Source organism: Protopterus annectens, chromosome 6.part1, assembly GCF_019279795.1.
Source record: "Protopterus annectens isolate FY-2018-M chromosome 6.part1, PAN1.0, whole genome shotgun sequence".
NCBI lineage: Eukaryota > Metazoa > Chordata > Ceratodontiformes > Protopteridae > Protopterus > Protopterus annectens.
In genome coordinates, this window is record NC_056738.1 from 196,802,019 (window position 1) to 196,821,314 (window position 19,296).

Below are 19,296 nucleotides of genomic sequence, written 5' to 3' on the forward strand. Positions count from 1 at the left end.
GGAAGCAAACAAAACCCCTGGTTTAAATGAGTATGTATCCATTCTTCCACTTCTAAAATTAAGAGCAGCTAAGCTATAAGAAATGGTAATAGAGATGATGTAATATCTGAAAATAACAGAAGGTGGCACTATTGGATCAGGGATTCACACTTTCCTTAAACAGAAGAATGCTTTAAGTTTTATAAGTTATTTAACTTGCGTGGTTTTTATTCAAATTATTCATTTTTTAATGTGGTGTTTTTAAGAGACTTTTGATTGATATCATGATATGAAATGGTGATTTCAATATATATTTTTTTAAAAAAAACTAATTTGTTTTACCAAATATGAGTTTTAAGAGGAAGTGAGGTAATGTTGATTATTGTTATTAATGAGCCCAATGAAGCACAATGTGTTTATTTAAAATGAATAGGTTGATTTTATTGGTCAAAGGTTTTAATGATTTGTATAAAGGTGGTTAATGATTAAAATCATTATATCTGATGAAGTCCAGTTAAAAGGACGAAAACGCGAGTGTGGTAAAAGGCGTTCATGTTATCATCGGTTGTGGTGAATTTACATTAAAGTTTTTGGCTATTTATTTTCTCTCCAAGCACTTTGCTCTCTTTGTTGAAGGGCCTTACGTTATGTTAGAACATATGTGACATTTGAGGTTCCTGGTTTTGTTAATTGTTTAACTAGGGGGTTAATTTATATTAGTTTTTGTAGTGGTTGCCCTGCGTTCTATGTAGGTATGACTACCCGTTCCTTACGCGAACGTATAAGAGAACACATTTACAACATTAAGATTAAAGATTCTAGAAATGCCTTATGTAGACATTCTTTGGAATATGTGAAATATAAGAAGTTTCTTTTTTCTATCCTGGAAGTTGTTCACATGGACTTGAGAGGTGGAGATTTTAAAAACTACCTTGAACAGAGAGAAACGATATGGCAGATTAAACTTGGTGCTGATAGGAAGCCCGGGTTAAACGAGGCTGTTAACATTAAATGTTTTTTAAAATATAGAAAATTAAATCTTAACAAAAATGTTGATTTAATTACTTATTTGGATTAAGTTTTTAAACATTTCTTTTTAAATATTTTTCTGTTTAGCACTGTTATGTGTTTTTGTTTTCAGGTTTTGTCTTTTTAAAAGATTTTTGTATTAAGAAATTTATACTGACTAATTACTTGATTGCTTTGATTATTTAAATGGTGTTTCTAAAGTGGATTGTGTTTCTGATTAAGTCTTGACAAAAGCGTTGAATAAACTGTGGTACGCTAATTCAGTTCCTGTGCGGCTTGTCTTGACCATTGGTACCTGATTTCGGTTACTAAAATGTCATACTTCATACTCTTATTGAGGCTTTATCAGCCCAATGCTGAGGTATTTATTCCAGGAGGTACTTTTCTTCTAGAAAAAAAAGTCATCAGCTTGCACAGATGTTATTAGTGGCTCAATGCAATTGTACTCTTCCATAATGGTACACAGTTTCCACAATATTACTGCATTTTCTCCTGTACAGCACTTCCCAACACACACAAACCTCCTCAGATGCAGTCCTATCAACAGTTCCAACTATAACCATATCCTTCTGGAGATGGTTTTCAGTAACAGATGCATCTTCAATAAGAAAACTCCTAAGAATCTACAATGAAGAGTCAAGGTAATCAGAACCCCAAGGTGGCACACCATGTTAAAAGAATAATGAATGAATATCTAAGCACAAATTTACGTACAAATTTGCCAATAAACCTTTTCTCCTTCTGGCACGGCCATTTATTGTGCTTTCTTAAAAAGAAGGCAATAAAACAGTTTATGCACTGCATATTCAGTGACTGTGCAAATGCTGCAAATTAGCAGTAATAAAAACAGAATGTGTGACAAATGCTTACTCGTTTAAACTTTTCCTAGTAAAATAATATAAAACAGATTAAAATAAGACAGGTTTGCATGTGCCAAGGAGTGAATACTTTCATCTTTTCTCTGTTGTAAATGCATAGAATATTTTCAAGTCTAGTCAATCATAACCTGAAAAAATATTTTAATTGCTTAAAAACCACAAAGGGACTTCTAAAGACAAACAGCTACTGGAATACTCCGCTCTGTGTGGATCAGCAGTAGAATGCGTCTTTAAAACAGCTGTATCATGGACTCCCTGGATTTGCCAACACCAATCCACTTCACTGCAACACAAAAGCATAAGAAAAAATTATCAGAACTGAAAATATTTCTAGAATATGCATCAGATATCATTAAATCATTTACATAATGGACTAAAACAAAGCATTTACTGCTCATTTTAGTGACTGAACTAAAGAATAAAACATTCATCAGCCAAGAGTTCAAAAGTGAATCATCTCTGAACCAAAACCTTCCCCCATCAAACCTCCATGTGCCAGAAGATTAAATCACACATACAAAAGATTTTCATATGCAAAATAATGTTTCCATAGCTTACCAGGCACATTCAAGAACTCTTCAATAAAGTGAATGTATTTCTGTGCATTTTCTGGCAGTTCCTCAAAGCTGCGTACATGCGCTGTATTTGAACACCATCCAGGAAGAGTAACATAGTCAACCTCAACTTTGTTTAACACTTCTTGGTTTGCTAATTAAGGATTAAAACAATTAAATGAGATTTTAAAAGCAATTTCACAAATCCTATTTAAACAAGCAATAAGACAACAGCAGCCTGAAAAGGAAATTAACAAAACAGAATGGCAAAATAAAATGCTGCATGTAAAACAGACAGCACTTCAAAGCCTAAGACAGCCAACAAGCTGTACTTCTATCTATATTCTAAGCTTAGAGAATGGGTCAACAGGCAGATGTTTCGGAGCATGTAAAACACATCATACTAAAAATAACCTCAAACCCCAAACACCACACATCTGAGCATAAAACACAATAGTAGAGTTGAAATGCACAAATGTAACAGAACATATTTTTGTGGACATCTCAAACATGCATAAATATAGCCAGCAAGACATTCAATTTAGTCAGCAGAGCAGAAATGGAAAATAAGCAAGCTAGCACTCCTCTAGCAGAAATGGAAAATAAGCAAGCTAGCACTCCACTAATCTAGAGACTTACCAACTAAGGTTGTTGCGTATAAGCTGGGCTCACCTAGCATGACAATTCTAGGATGTTGTATCAGACCAGTCTTGGGAAAGCTTCCAAAGCTAATCACTGATGGATGGTTAGCAAGACTTCAGGGCCAGGAAGATGAGGCTCTGGCAAAATGGCACAGGCAAATCTGATTTTGGAGAAAGCACCAAGGTTATAATGCATTGTGAAGGTGCAAACAGATGACCAAGTGGTGGCTTCCAGAATGAACAGAGTTGTTGCCCCTTTTAGAAAAGCTTTAGTAATTGCCTCTGCTCTGGTAGAAAGTGCCCTAATGCAGCTAGGAGTCTATTCTCCATGATGGTAGTAGTAGAAGGCACTGCAAATGTCTATCCATTTTGATATACGTTTACCCACATATGTGCCCTTCCTTGCCCTCTAAGGATACCACAAGTTGGACTGGTCTGTTAGGGAATTCTCCCCAGTTTTACAGATTTGGGTATAGTACTGGGAGATGAATGGCCTGGTTAAGAGTGCTCTGATACAACAGGGCATAAACGTAAGATTAGTCTCAAGTGACTCTTGTCCTTATGGAAGATCAGGAAAGGCCCCTTGGCACAAGGAATCAGAAATGCATCATGCAGAATAAAGGGTAACAGAAGAGCAGTCTTTCACGTGAGCATTTTGATGGGTGCTGAGGTGGCTTGTTCAAAAGGAGGTACACAGCAGGTTTCTCTAAAACACAGAAAAGGTTCCAGAGTAGGAATGACTGGTCTCCTGGGTAGTCTTAGAGAAGACAGTAAAGTGGAATGTGAGATGGACATGGGCAGGCATGTACCTTGGTGGACAAACCTTATTTGTAAAGTGTAGACAGATTCTCCAGGACTTTTAAGATCTTGGAGCAAATAGAAAACTTTTTCCACTAACAATATACGACTTCCTGGTGACTGATATTCATTCCCAAGGAGACCAGAAACAAAAGTCCTCAGTAAACTGATGTCTAGTGGGAATAAAAAAAAATTCAACCTGTGAGGTTCATGGTTTTGAGATTTGGGTAAATTAAAGTCTCTTTGTTCTGGGCGACGAGGTCCATACACAGTGGAAAGGATATGGTCCTCCATTTGCTGAGGGAGAAAGATTAGTTGTATAAACTCTTGCCATAACCACAGATGCCCTTCTCTTCCATGTTGCAGTATTCTCACTCGTGGGATCCTCCGCTTCAGGCAACCTGAACGTCCGGCTCCTATGCCAAAGCTTAAACCTGGTTGCTGTCAGGTGTGTGGGATGTCACACGCATGGCCATACACTGTGGGCCATAAATGTGACGTCAGCACGCACAGACCTCAAAACAGACTGCCCAGTCAGACAATAGTCCAAGAAAAAATGTCATCCAGACAGGGAAAAGGTCCTCTAGGGGGTAAGGAGGGAGGGAATGAATACTGCAACATGGAACAGAAAAACATCTATTGTTATGGTAAGACTTTACAGAACTAATCCATGTCCTTCTATTCTCATTCATGTTGCAGTATTCTCACTTGTAGGAGAGAACCACAGCTCAACCAGGACAAAGGGTGGAGGAAGAGGTAGTCTCCGGGAAACTGTGGAGGATGGCTCTTGCAAATGCTGCCCTGGCTCTGGAGATGTCCAATTTATAGTGCTTGGTGAAGGTATGTACAGAGGACCATACAGCTGCCTCTAGGATACAGGCTGTGTGCAAGCTTTTGAGAAAGGCTCCTGAAGAGGCCAGTCCTCTAGTAGTGTGTGCTTTAACAGTGTGGGGTAACTCTCTACCACGGAAAAAGTAAAAGGGTAATAGTTTTGCATATCCAGGAGGATGTTTGGATACAGCCTTCTCCAGGGCCCTGGAGTGAAATGATACAAACAGCTGATTGGTCTTGCCCAGATAAAAAGTACAGTTGTGTACACTTACCATAAATGTAGATGTTAAGAGTGTATTCACTTGTTGCAGTCATCACTTTTGGGTTATCTGCTTGCAGTAGCCCTCAGGTCGGCCTGATTAACAAGTCTTGGGTCCTGCGTTGGTTGCTGTTCCTTCTTCCATGACGTCAGGTCGTCAGGGGGGGTATAAAACATCCAGCTGACGCTATTACATCAGTTTTTCTTGCCCCAGATGTCCCCTTAATGGGAAGCAATTAAATCTATAAATATACAAGGTTATACCTCCAACAAAAAGCAAATACACCAAAACGCTTTTGAAGCTAGTAAAGGAAGTAGAGATATATCCAAAAAAAGAAAAAGAAGGGGGCTGGAGGGAGGGTAACCAGGACTGCAACAGTGAATATACTCCAACATCTACATTTATTGTAAGTGTACACAACTGTACTATGTTCTTCGTGTTTCACTGTTGCAGTCATCACTTTTGGGCAGATTCCCAAAGCTAAGGATGGGAGGAGGAATTTAAATAGAATTAGGACCAGCTAAAAGGCCCTGCAAGACTGCAGTGGCAAAGCCAGCTCTGGATTTAGAGAAAATTGGCAGATGGTAATGCTTGGTGAAAGTATGTACAGAACAAGTAGCAGTTTCTAGGATGTCCCTGGCAGGGACGCCTCTGAGAAAGACTGTAGAGGTAGATGCAGCCCTGGTAGAGTGGGGAGTCTGATCCCCTGTGGGATAGGTTTTCCATGATGTTTGTAGCAAAAAAGAATGCAATGGCCTATCCATTTGGAAATGGCTTGCTTTGAAATAGCCTTCCCCTCTGCCCCTGCAGCAAATGCCACCAGCAGTTGATCAAATTTCCTTTGAGGTTTAGCTCTGTCCAAGTAGAATCTAAGTTGTCTGTGCACGTCTAAGGAGTGCAGAATCCGTTCCCCTTTGTTCCGTGGATTTGGAAAGAAGGTTGGCAAATGTATGGACTGATTAAGGTCCACACTGGATACCACCTTGGGCATAAAGGAGGGATTAGTCCTGAGGGACACCCTGTCTGCATGAAAGATTATGAAAGGCTCCACTGCCATGAGGGCCTGTAATTCAGATAACCTTCTTGCTGAAGTGATTGCTAAAAGGAAAGCTGTTTTCCAAGAAAGGAATTTTAAGTCTGCAGCAGCAGCTGTCTTGAAAGGAGGAAGGGTGAGCTTTTCCAATACAAAGTTGAGGTCCCAGGCTGGAGTTGGAGGTCTCCTGGGTGGTCTTAGATTTTTGGCCCCTCGAGGAACTGCTTAAGCAGTGGATGAGAGAAGAGGGGTGGTTCTGTGTTGTAATGAGCTGAGATGGCTGAGGCGTGAATTTTGATGGAGGAGAAAGACCGGCTCTTATGAAGCATCTCACTTAAACATAAGATCTGAGGTAAATTGGTCACTGTTGTGCTCATCCCTTGAGACTGGTTCAAGGCACAGAATCTTTTCCATTTTTCAACGCAAGCATTTCTGGTACTAGGCCTCCTTACCTCTAAAATGATATCCACCACTGGTTTACTGAGGGATGGTAAAGGAGAAATTATGTAATTAGACAGGCTGCTAGATTCAGTGTTTGAAGTCGAGTATGCAGAATTTGTCTCTCCTGCTGAGACAATAGAGTAGGAGTCTGAGGCAGGTGCCATGGAGCCCACAGTGATGCACTGCACAAGAGGGGGTACCCAATGTTGGCGTGGCCAGTCTGGTGCAATCAAAATGGTCCTTGATTTGTCATGTTTGATCTTTAATAGTACTTCGGAGAGCAGATGCAGAGGAGGAAAGGCAGAAACTGATAAGTTTTTCCAGCTGAAGGACAGAGCATCCACTTTCCAAGCTTGTTTGTGGGGAGTCCTTGTGCAGAATTTGTCCAACTGATAGTTTTGGGGGGAGGCAAACAGGTCTATATCTGGGCTCCCCCATTTGCTTGTCAACATGTTGAAAATCCTTGGTTCCAGTTTTCACTCGTGTGGGTCCATGAGGTTTCTGCTTAGTTTGTCTGCCAGTGTATTTAGTTTTCCTGGCAGGAATTGAGCTTGTAAATGTACCTGATCGCTCAGGGCTGTGTTCTACAATGCCATGGCTAGTCTGCAGCAGGGGTAAGAATGTGTACCCCCCCCCCCTGCTTGTTTATGTACCACATAACAGTGGTGTTGTCAGTCTTGATCATTAATTGTCCTGGAAAAATGTGGCCCATGAAGGCTGTCAAAGCATTCTGTACAGCTAACATTTCTTTTTGAATGATATGCAGGTGCATTTGACTTGGGTTCCATTTGCCTGAATGCACTTCCGTGCCAGGTGGGCCCCCCATGCATAATCTGATGCATCTGTTAAGGTTTGGGTGGCAGGGGGTAGTGTGAATATTAGTCCCCTGTTTTGGTGACAGGCCTCTGCCCACCAAGGGAACTCTAGGCGTAGGCAAGGTATGATAGGAATCATTGCCTCTAGATCCTGTGAATGTTGACACCATATGCTTTTGAGATACCATTGCAGTTTCCTCAGCCTTGCATATGGAATTAGAAGAATGCAGGAGGCCATGAACTCCAAGGCTTGCAGTATTTGCCTTACAGATAAACTGGGTTTTTGTGGCCACTTGTTTGAAGTAGGTCGTCAAATGAATCCTTTTCTCTGGCGTGAGGAAAGCCATCTGGGAAGTTGTATTCAAGCTTGCTCCCAGGAATATAATTTGTTGACAGGGTACCAGTTGTGAATTCCTTTTGTTTATGGTGAACCCCAGCCAAGTCAGTATCCTTTGAACAAAGGCCAGATGATTCAAAAGTATGTCCTGGCTTTCTGCCTGAATTAGACAATCGTCCAGATATGGGTATATCTGAATATTTCTTTGCCTGCAGAATGCAATGACTGGAGCTAGGCACTTTGTGAATACTCTGGGCGCAGTAGATAAGCCAAAGGGCAGTGCAGAGAACTGATAGTGGATGTAGCCTGATTTGAAGCGTAGGTATTTTCTGCAAGACTCCCTGATAGGGATGTGCAGGTATGCTTCCTTTAAGTTTAGTGTTGCCAACCATGCATCTTTGCCTAGCACAGGAAGCAGCTGGTGAAGAGTCAGCATTTTGAATTTTGGAATCACCAGAAAGGTATTTAGAGTAGAAAGGTCCAGGATAGGATGCCATGTATTGCCTTTTCTGAGTACCAGGAAAAGTCTCAAATATAACCCTTGTCCCTTTTCCTCTTCTGGTACCAAGTGAATAGCCCCCATGCTTGAGAGAGAGTACTTGATTTTGGGCCTCTGCCCACTGATTTGGGGGTAGATCTGGCCACCCGCTTGGTGTTGGTAAGGTGTGGAAGTGAAATCTGTAACCTTGGGACACTATTTAAAACCCATTTGTCCTGGGTAATGAGGTCCCAGCTTTTGGCCTGCAGACCAATCTTTCCGCCTAAAGGAATATTCAGTTGGGAAGTGCTTGGAAGTTTTAGAAGCAAGTCATTAAGACTGTTTTCCCTGATTTGGGTGCGGAAACCCCCCACTGCTTAGTCTTGTGTGTCCCCTGGGACTGAAACCTGGGGTTTCTGCTATGTCTGGGTTTGGCTTGAGAAGACCTTGAAGAGGCCAGTGCCTACTAAATCTAGGTGGCTGAACTTGTAAGAAATCTTTAACAGTTTGCATAGATTTAACTTTATCTTCCATCTTTTTAAGAACTTCCTCAGCCTTGTAGCCAAACAGGCGGTCTTGATTTAAGGGAGCATCCAACAATTTAGCTTTAACATGATCAGGTAAGTATTGCTCCTTAAGCCAAGCATGCCTTCTGAGCACAGAACCAGTAACAGCAGCCCTGCAAGAGGCCTCTAAAGAATCACATCCACACTGCAAAGTATGTTTTCCAACCCGTTCAGCAGAATGCATTAAATCCTGTAATTCTTTATTTTCCGCACAGTCAGGAATCAACATTTTCTGTTTAAGCAATCCAATAACATGTTGTTAATATGAAACTGGCAGTTTAAAGCCCTAATGGCCAAGGTTGCAGAAGGGTAAACCTTCTTACCCAATCTATCCAGCGCCCTGGAGTCTCTATCAGAAGGAGTACGATTTTTAGCAGTAGAAGCCTTAATGCCCTTGGGTCCCTGTGAAATAGTCTCTGGATCCGCAATAGGATTTTTAAAAAGGAACCTGTGTGAATCAGGAACCCTGTAATATCTGTCAGGTTTTCCAGGAGCAGGAGGCAAGGAATCAGGGGGCCACACTAGATACCGAAAAAGCATCAACAATGTCTAGTACTGGAGGAATAGCTAAAGACCTATGCTGAGGCAGGAGTAAGAAATTCCTAAGCCTCTTTTTTGAATCAGAAAAATCCTGGTTTTCCCAGTGGAAATGCTCCCTTAGAGTATGTAAGGTTTCACCAAAAGAAAAATCCTCTGGAGGGGAAGCAGAGGGAATAGAGTCCTCTGCATCAGAATCCTCATAAGTAGATATGGGCAAATCCAGAGCAGAAGAATCAGAAAAATCAGAATTCTGGTCAGAAGATTCAAACAACTTCAGTCCTAGGTCTCTTAGAAGGGGGAGGCTGGCTTCCCCTGATTAGAGTTATAAGCTCTTCAGCCATTCTTATCGTTTGTTCTTTAGGCATAGAGGCCTGAGCATGCGGCCTGGGCGTCGTTTTTTTAGGCATGGTTCTAGATTTAGGATTAAAAGGAGGCGTCGGTTTAATATGCAAGTCCGTAGGGCTGAATACACCCTCAGAAGCCAGTGCCTGCACAGCGGCTCCGGACCCATCCATGGTAGAGATATCCACAGGTTCCATAGTTGAAGCATCTCACGGCATACCAGACTCCAAATGGGTCTCAGTAGAGGCCTGCGAATCAGAAGTAGCGGGTATCAGGGGCTGCGAAAGTGCCTCACTGAGTAACAGCGAACTGTCAACAGGCTTAGGAGAAGCACAGTCAGCAGTTTTTGACCTCGGCGGCCTGTCTCCGTCTTTATCCTTGCGTTTTTTCAGAATCCCGGTAGTCGGATGGCTAACCGACATTTCTGGATAATTAAACAGAGAACCGAAATATTTTGAAGCGAAAATATACAGACGACCCATAGTGTGCTAATTAAATAAAGCACAAAACCGACAGCATGGTACATTGTGGTCAGGGCTTAGGCAAGGAATACAGTACGAATGAAAATCTTTATGAGGTATTTGCTTTCCACAAATAATGCAATTATTAACTTTTACTGACATCGGTAAGGAACAAAAAAGTTTCCCCAATGGGGTACTTGGTTTTAGTTGAAGATTTCAGTTCTGAAACTCGAAAACAAAAATTTCAGGAGTCTGACGACCAGCACTTGAGAACAGCTTCTGCTTCAGGCACTGCACAGCAAGAAAGACTGCGGCATCGGCTGCATGTTTTATACCCCTGACAACCTGACGTCATGGAAGGGACAGCAACTGACGCAGGACCCAAGACTTTGTTAATCAGGCCGACTGAGGGCTTCTGCAAGCAGATAACCCAAAAGTGATGACTGCAACAGTAAAACACAAAGAATATCCTCAGTTGCCTGTGAACATCAAGGGAAGGGAGTACCCTCTCACTGTCATCCTGTGGCAAAGGTAAAAAGGTGGACAGATGGATAGAGTGGTTAAGGGACAGCTCATTGACCACTTTGGGCATGAAGGAGGGATTGGGTATGCAGTTACCCTGTCTTTGTGGAAGACAGTGTAAGGTGGAGTGGCCATGAGTACTTGCAGCTCAGAGACTCTCCTAGCTGAAGTAAGGGCTACTGGCAAGGCAGTTTTCCAGGTACACATCCTTAAAGTGGAAGAAGCTGCCAGGTCAAATGGGGCAGTGGTAAGTCACTCTAGCATGAAGTTCAGATCCCATGGAGGAGGGATAGGTTTTCTTGGTGGTCTGATATGCAGAACCCCCTTAAAAAAAGTTTCACCTCCAATCTTGATAATAGGGGTGGATCAATAGGTAAGCAGGCTGAAATGGTTGACAAATGGACTTTCACCGAGGAGTATGAAAGTTCTGATTTTAGGAGCTCACACAGGCTAGGACTAGAGGAAAATCTGCTTGGAAGGGGTCTAGTTGCCGTTTAAGACGCCAACTGGAGAGCCTTTTACATTTTAATACACAGGATCTCCTGGCAGTGGGTTTCCTGGCCTCTTGCAGGACAGACAGCACATCATCAGAATAGAGGTGTCTGAAAGAGATCAGGGTTAGGCTGAGGACTTTAGGTTCATAGATTAGTGTACTAGGCTAACTGCTCTTGCGAGCCATTTTAAGCCAAGCCAATAATCCCTTGTGAGACTCAAACCCTACGCCTTGTGTGTGCAAGGCAAATACCTTAGGCCACCCTCCCAACCCCAGATAAACAGCCTCTGCAAGGCTCAAACACAGGACCCTGCACACCATAGAAAAAGTTATTTACCACTAAGCCATGCCAGATTTTCAGATGAAGATTAATGTGGGATCCCTTCTGTTGTGTAAGCAGGTCCATCTTGTGAGGCAACTTGTGGTGATTGCCCTTGGCAAGAGATAGGAGGAACCGGTGCTGTTTTGGCCAATAGGGGGTCATCAGCAAAATTTCTGGTTTGTCCTTCTGAATTTGTGGGAAGGGCGAGGCATAAAGAAACAGCCCCTTCCAAGAAACTGAAAACCATCCACTTTCCACGTTCATGTGGATGGGAGTCTAGAGCAGAATAATTGTAGTCGTCTGTTCTGAGGGGAGGCAAACAGATTTATCTGTGGGGTGCTCAATCAGTGGACAATGTCTAAGAAGACATCTCTGTGTAACATCCATTCGTGATGTTGAGAGAATGATTTGCTGAGGGCATCTGCCTGATGACCGTCCTGAGATGGGATGTAGACCACCTGCAGTGTGACACTGTACTGGGTGGTCAACTCCAATGCCTGTATTGCTAGGCTGCAGAGCAAGTAGGATCTGGTCCCCCCGGTTATTGAAGTACCACATCAGAGTGGTGTGGTCTGTGAAGACTTAAAGGGGACCTAGTTGTATTAAAGGGAGGAATGTCTTTAGATCTAGGAGAGCAGTCATTTCCCTCACATTGATATGTTTTCTCTGGAGGTAAAGCTCCCTTTGAGCCTGTACCTTGAAACTGCTGACAGTGCCCCCCCATCCCAGATCCAAGGCATCTCTGTGCATGAATTGCACTGGCTTGGTGAGTTGCATCCACCACCTTAACTCTTTGTTCAGGCAGGATTGGAAGGGCACCTGAAGTTCCAGGAGGTGAAAGGGTTGAGACCAGACATTTTTCAAGTACCACTGGAACTTCCTCATGTACAACCTGGCAAGGGGCAGCATATGAAGAGTAGATGCCATGAAGCCTAGAAGACGGAGGAACTGCCTGGCAGAGATATGGCTGACTGGAAGTAATTCTTGGACGTAGTTGTTTAGGGAAGATACCTTGTCTTGAGGAAGGAAGGCCTTCATCAAGTCTGCAGCCCAAGAAGATATGGTCTTGGGATGGCGTATGGGAGGATTTTGTTAGGTTGAGAGTAAGCTCCAGACTTTGAAGGAGGGACATAGTAAACTGCAGGTGTGCCCTGAGAATACTTGCCTCTTCTGCTTGGATGAAGATGTCATCCAGATAAGGGTAAATCTGTATGCCTTTTGTTTGGCAGTAGGCTACTGTTGGAGTAAGACACTTTGTGAAGACCCTTGGTGCTGTAGACAAGCCAAAGGGCAAAGCAGTAAATTACTGAAAGTGAGAGGACGGCACTGCAAAGTGTAGAAATCTCATATAGTCTGGGTGAATGGGGGTATGGAGGTATGCCTCCTTCAGGTCCAAAGTGGGCATGAAAGCACTGGGCATCAGTACTGGAAGAAAGGTTTGAAGGGATAGCATGTTGAAGGAAGGTACCTGCAGGAAGAGGTTTAACAGGGACAGGTCCAGTACTGGCCTCCAAAAGGCCCTCCTTTTTTGGGACCAGGAAGAGGCTTGAATATAACCCTTGACCCTCTTGGCCTGTGGGAGCCCTTTCTATGGCCCCTCTGATAATAAATCTTGGGTGATCTGGGGTATCAGGTGGAGTTGTTTTTTGGAGGGAGGGTGTATGCCTTTTGGAATGGGTTTTTCCTGCCAGGTCATAAAGTACCCTTTTTCCACTATTGACAAGACCCAGCAGACTGAAGTGATATGTTGCCAAAGAGAAAGACAGTGAGATCGGAGGGTAAAGAGGGGAAGGTGGTTAGGCAGTCACAGATTATTTGGTCTGTCAGAAAGGGGCTACCTGGGGGTGGATTGGGAAGAGGCAGTCCTGGGAGATGACGTTTTTCTAGACCCTTTCCTGTGTTTTGAGGAGGAAGAGGAAGGAGCAGTTGCTCTCCTTACAAAGATGGGTTTCACAGGGTAGTTCCTAAAGAATTTTGGAACCGGTGAGAACAATAAATGTTTGAGGTCCTCAATTTCCTTGCGTGTTTCCTGCAAGCTTTTGAATAGCTTTGCAGACTGCTTACCAAAGAGGAATTTATTGTCCAGGGGAGCATCTAAGATCTTGTTTTTGAAATCATTAGGGAGGGGTTGTAGTCTGAGCTAGGTGTACCTGCACAGTACAAAGGCTGAGGCAGCTGATCTGGCTGAAGCCTCATAGTTGCATTTAATAGAATGTCTGGCAACTTGTGCTGCTAAGGAGAGCTTAGAAGTCCCCTGCCAAACCCCTGGTTAATCAGGCAAAGAAGACAGTAACGAAGTTGCCTGAGAGACCAGGTCGAAGGCACATTTAACCATGCGAGTCTGGTAATTAATAGCCCTAAAGGCCAGGGTGGGTAAGTATAAATCTTTTTTCCCCAGTCTGTCCATCACTTTGCTTTCTTTGTCTGATGGCAGAAGGGAGGAGGAGGAAATCTGCCCGGATTGCTTGTCTGGAGCCACTGCAAGCTGGATCTGCCATAGGTGGCAGAATGAGGTACTTGTGGCCACCAGGGACTTTGTAGTGCCTATTAGACATTTTCAGGGCTGGAGGCTGGGATTCAGGGGTCTTAAAGGCTGAAGCAAAAGCATCCAGGTAAGCTGGAATTACAGGGGGAATAGCAGAGGAAGAGGGAGACTCCATCTGTAAGAGTTCAAAATATCTCTTTTGCACCTCAGTCATTTGTATTGCATCCTATTTGAAGTACTCCCTCATTTTAGAGTGTTTCCCCAAAGGTAATATCTTCAGGTGGAGAGTCTCCTTCCAGGGCGTCTTCGTCTGAAGAACAGTACTCCAGGGGAGATGCCACCTAAGAGGTGTACGCGAGTGATTCATTTGAAGACGAAAAAGAGGAATCTTCCTCCTGAGGGTGAACTACAGGGATGGAAGCAGCTGAGGCAGGCCTAGGGCTAAGAGTAGGCAGGCCTGGGGTATGAGGGTCATGGGCCTGAGGGCCATAAAGGCCTGACTCAAGGACTGGGAAAACGTTTGCCAGTCTGGCTGGTGGTCTGTACTAGTAGACAGACGTTTAGTTTTCTGCTTTCTCTTCAGAGGAGTTACCTTTGAAGTTGTGTGGGAAGGAGAAGACCTAGAAATCAGGTGTCAGGCCTGTGGCTGAGGGGGCCCTGGTCTGAAACCGTAGCAGGCTGTCCGGTCAAGCCTGGTTCCCCATCAACACTGGGGGAGGCAAATGTCACAGTAACCTCCACAGACGTACAAACTGGAGACAAGGTACCCGCCGAAGTTGCCAGTTCTGACGGACGTCCTTCAGCCCCTAGGATTGGTAGCTGGCAGAACGGCTGACAGAGGCACAGCAATAGAAGGCCTTGAAACCTTGGCCTTCTTTTTAGGCAGCTCCACCTCGACGGCCAGTTCAGTCTCCATACCTAGGGGGCCAAACGCTTTAGTCGCTGGGTTTTCCACAAACAATTTAAGGGCTACTAGATGACTGCGTAGGGTTTTAGGGACAATGGACTGGTTGTGGGATTGAAGCAGAAAAGACAAGGGTCTTGGAAATCCTTGTGCGGAATTTGCCAACGGCACTTACGTTTTCACTTTCTAGATGACGTCAGCTATAAAAAGAACAGCTGCAACCAAAGCCCAAGTGAAAATAAAGAAGATTCCTAATGGGTACTTATCTGTATCGTCTTCCAAAGCATGGAGTGAAACGAGCAAGCTGACGTTCAACTGCAGCAGAGAAGTTCTGGGGTCTGTGCGTGCGGACGTCACATTTATGGCCCACGGTTTATGGCCCTGCGTGTGATGTCCCACGCACCTGACAGCAACCAGGCTTAACCTTTGGCATAGGAGCCAGACGTTTGGGTCACCCGAGGCGGAGGATCCCCACAAGTGAGAATACTGCAACATGTGAATAGAAGGATATTCAGTGTTGTCAGAGTCAGTGGGGTGCAACCAAGACAGCCTGTCCCATCTTCCCTAATTTTCTGCAATACTCAGACTGATGGGCAATGGAGGAAAGGCATACATGAAAAGTTCAGTCCCACAGAAGGAAATTATGTCAATCTTCCATGCCCCTCTTGAGGTCTACTTCTGGCACACCCCGCAAGTGGGCTAGGTCAAGAAAGCACTCTTCTGCCAACAGGTTCTTCTGCTTTGGGACTATTGCTGACAGCTGCAGGTACTGGGATTAGCTGTCAGAGCTTCTAGCTACACAGATGTAAGTGTAGGTACCCCTCTGCTTGTTTTTGTTCCACAGGAAAGTGGTAATACCGGCCAGGGTTCCAATTTCAGTTCGTCTTTGAATATCCACATGGTTAGAATGACCACAGTTGCTTCCTTTATTTTATGTGCTGTTTTGACATGTACTCAAACCATGTCCCTTGTACACTCAGTTTCCAAGTGTGCCCCCAAGCCAAATCTGAGCTGCCCTTGGTCAGCAAGTACATTTCCACAGTCTTAAATGAAACAAGGTTTTCTGTGATACTCTCCTCCCACCACAAGACTCCTTTCATTAAGCAGGGGAAAAGTGGAATGCTAGTCTCCACAAAGGGTTGGTACTGGGATCAGCAGTTTTTGTTTTGCTCTCCAAGGACCACTAACTTTGTCATGTGGAGTTTTGCTAGGGAAACCAATAGAATGCATGATGCCATTGTGTCCTAGGAGCCTGTGGAAATCTTTAGCTGAAACAGCTTTCAGGCTGAAAATGTGTTTGGCGTAACTTGAGGGGGGACCTTACCTAGGCTAGGAAGAAAGGCTTTTTGATGAACAGGTCTGCCCTCCATAAGATGACCTGGGTAAGCAGGGCACAGCTGGGACTTCTAAACATGGGGGGGGGTGTCTATCTTCTGAAAACATCCAATAACGGCTTGCATGGCTTTGTAAAGATCTTCTAGAGATGCTGCGCGAATCAGGCAGTCATCCAGATAATAGGTTTGTAACCTTTTGATCCCACAGAAAGCAATGACCAGTGCCAAACATTTGGTGAAAACTCTTGTTGCAGCAGATGAGTCAAGTGGTAAGGCATATAATTAAAAGTGGGTTCCCCACTCTATTAATGTAGGAAAGTACAATAGTGTACACTTACCATAAGTGTCTATGTTACAGTGTATTCACTGTTGCAGTCCTGACTTGTGGGATTTCCCACTGTGGAAGTCCTTGGCCAGTCCAACTACTAAAGAATAATTTCCCTTCCTCCTGAAACCAGGGGACATTCTATATGCTGTCACTACAGTTGTGTATAAGAGAATCAGCTGCCGCCATGACCTCAGTACTTTCTTGCCCCCAAGAAGGGCCCCCCTACAGTAAGTCCCTGAGGTCAGGGGTCTGGAACCCTGGATTCCAGAATAAGTGTGAAGGAGGAGGGAGGCCCATCCTGCTTGAGAAGGTGAATGTCCTAGCCTATCCCATAGGTCAGGGGGAAGGAGGGAGGGAAAGAATACTGCAACAGTGAATACAGCCCAACCCATCTACATTTATGGCAAGTGTATACAACTGCACTAGGTTTTGTGTTTCTCTGTTGCAGTCCTGACTTGCGGGAAGAGTCCCAAAGCTGAAAGGAGGGTGGCTGGAAAGATTAAGGCGAGGCAAGGATACACCACAAAATGGCAATGGCAAAAGTACAGTTTTGAACCCATCATAAATATAGATGTTCGAGTGTATACACTGCTGTAGTCATTACACTTGAGTTATCCTGCCGTCAGGCAGTTCCCCAGTCGGCCTGAGTTCCAAAGTCTTGGTCTGGCATCGGTTGCTGTTGCCTCCTCCCTGACGTCAGTGTGACAGGGGTATATAAGATGCAGCAGATGCCATTTTCTTCAGTTTTTCTTGCCCCAGATGTCAGGTGCCCCCCAAAAGGTACGCAACTCAAATTGCTAATAAAACATACATAGGAAAAGCAATCAACAACTTTCAGTTACCATCAAATACTCCCCATAGGTAGTAAAGGGTAGAAGACATAGGTACATACCAGCAAGTAAGAGGGGAAGGAGGGAGGGTAACCTGGACTGCAGCAGTGTCTACACTAACATCTACATTTATGGTAGGTACAAAACTGTACTATGTTCATCGTGTTACACTGCTGCAGCCATTACACTTGGGTAGAATCCCAAAGTTGAGTTTGGGTGGCTGGTTGTATAAGGCATTAGGGGTGGCTATAAGGCCCTGCAGCACTCTAGTGGCAAAGCCAGCTCTGGATTTAGAGTATAGAGGCAGATGGCAATGCTTGGTGAAGGTATGTACAGAACTCCAAGTTGCTGCTTCCAAAATATCCTTGGTAGGTACTCCTCTGAGGTAGGCAGTTGAAGTGGCTGTTGCCCTGGTGGAGTGAGATCTAATGCTGTTAGGTACAGGTTTCCCATGGTGTGTATAGCAGAAATGTATACAGGTGTCCTATCCATTTTGAAATGGTCTGTTTTGAAATGGCTTTTCCCTGGGCTCCTGCAGCATATGCTACCAGTAATTGCTCAGATTTTCTGAAAGCTTTGGTTTTGTCCAAGTAGAAGCGTAACTGCCTGTGTACGTCCAAAGAATGCAGTAGTCTCTCCCCTTTATTTTGTGGACTTGGATAAAAAGTTGTTAATTGAATAGTTTGGTTTAGAGCCATACGATACCACCTTTGGCATAAACGTAGGGTTAGTTCTTAAAGACACCTTGTCTTGGTGGAAAATGATGAACGGTTCCACTGCCATTAGTGCCTGTAATTCTGAAACTCTTCGTGCTGATGTTATTGCCAGGAGCAGAGCAGTTTTCCAAGAGATACATTTTAAATCTGCTGTGTTAGCTGGCTCAAAAGGAGGTAAAGTTAATTTTTCCAACACGAAGTTGAGGTCCCAAGTTGGAGTAGGTGCTCTACGGGGCGGTTTTATGTTTTTAGCCCTCTGAGGTACTGTTTTAGCAAAGGATTAGAGAAAATTGGTGGATCCGCGTTGTAATGAGCAGAGATGGCAGAGGCGTGGATCTTGATGGAAGAAAAGGAGAGGCCTTTGTCCAGCATCGCAGTTAAATATTGTAGTATCGGAGGAATATTTGGGACAAGAGGGTCAAGGCTGTGAGCTTGGTTCCAGGCACAGAATCTCTTCCATTTATCTGAAAAGACTTTCCTGGTACTAGGCCTTCTGGCCTCCAGAATGACATCCATAACAGCTTTGGAGAGAGGCACTGCTTGCTTGACTAAAGAATCTGCCATGCAGCTAGGTTTAAAGTCTTTAGCTGGCTGTGAAGTATCTGATTGTTGTGCTGAGTCAGCAGATGTGGGATTTGAGGCAAAATCCAGGGTGGTCCTTGTGCTAAGTTCTTTAAGATTGGGTACCAGTGCTGGCGTGGCCAGTCTAGTGCAATCAGGATCATCTTTGGCTCTTCTTGCCTGGCCTTTATGAGTACCTTTGGAAGGAGAGGTAGTGGTGGGAAAGCATATACTTGTAAGTTTCTCCAGCTGAATGAGAGGGCATCCACTTTCCATGCTTGTGGATGGTAAGTCCTTGTGCAGAATTTCTGTAGCTGGCAGTTCATTGGGGATGCAAACAGATCTATGTCCGGGCTCCACCATTTCTGTGTTATCATTCTGAATATTTGCGGATTCAATTCCCATTTGTGGGGATCCGTGATGTTTCTGCTTAAGTCGTCTGCCAGTGTGTTTTTCTCTCCTGGCAGGAATTGTGCTTGCAGATGAACTTGATAGTTTAGAGCTGTGTTCCACAAGGTCATGACTTGTCTGCAGAGGGGATAAGAGTGAGTGCCCCCTTGCTTATGTACCACATAACTGTGGTGTTGTCGGTCTTTAGTAGTAGTAGTAGTCCTGGATGCAGCAGGTCCTTGAAGGCTATAAGGGCATTTTGTACAGCTAGCATCTCTTTCAGATTGATGTGAAGATACCTTTGTTCTGCAGGCCACTTGCCCTGAATACATTTTCCTGCCATATGTGCTCTCCAGGCATAATCCGATGCATCTGTTGTCAGTGTTTGCTTGGCTGTGGGTTGAGTAAAAGGCTGTCCCTTGTTGAGG

The 19,296-nt window shown here is 44.1% G+C and overlaps 1 protein-coding gene across 1 annotated transcript in view; it reads right to left on the reverse strand.

Annotated features, from left to right (window-relative positions):
* Positions 1-1,737: 1,737 nt before the first annotated feature.
* Positions 1,738-19,296, reverse strand: part of LOC122805472 (adenylosuccinate synthetase isozyme 2-like) — a 613,428-nt gene continuing 595,869 nt past the window's right edge. The window contains exons 12-13 of the mRNA XM_044075655.1: positions 2,445-2,594; positions 1,738-2,169 (exon numbers count right to left, since the gene is read on the reverse strand). Of these exons, the coding sequence (XP_043931590.1) occupies positions 2,117-2,169; positions 2,445-2,594 (203 nt within the window). The 3' untranslated portion in view covers positions 1,738-2,116. The remainder of the gene's footprint in view (positions 2,170-2,444; positions 2,595-19,296) is intronic.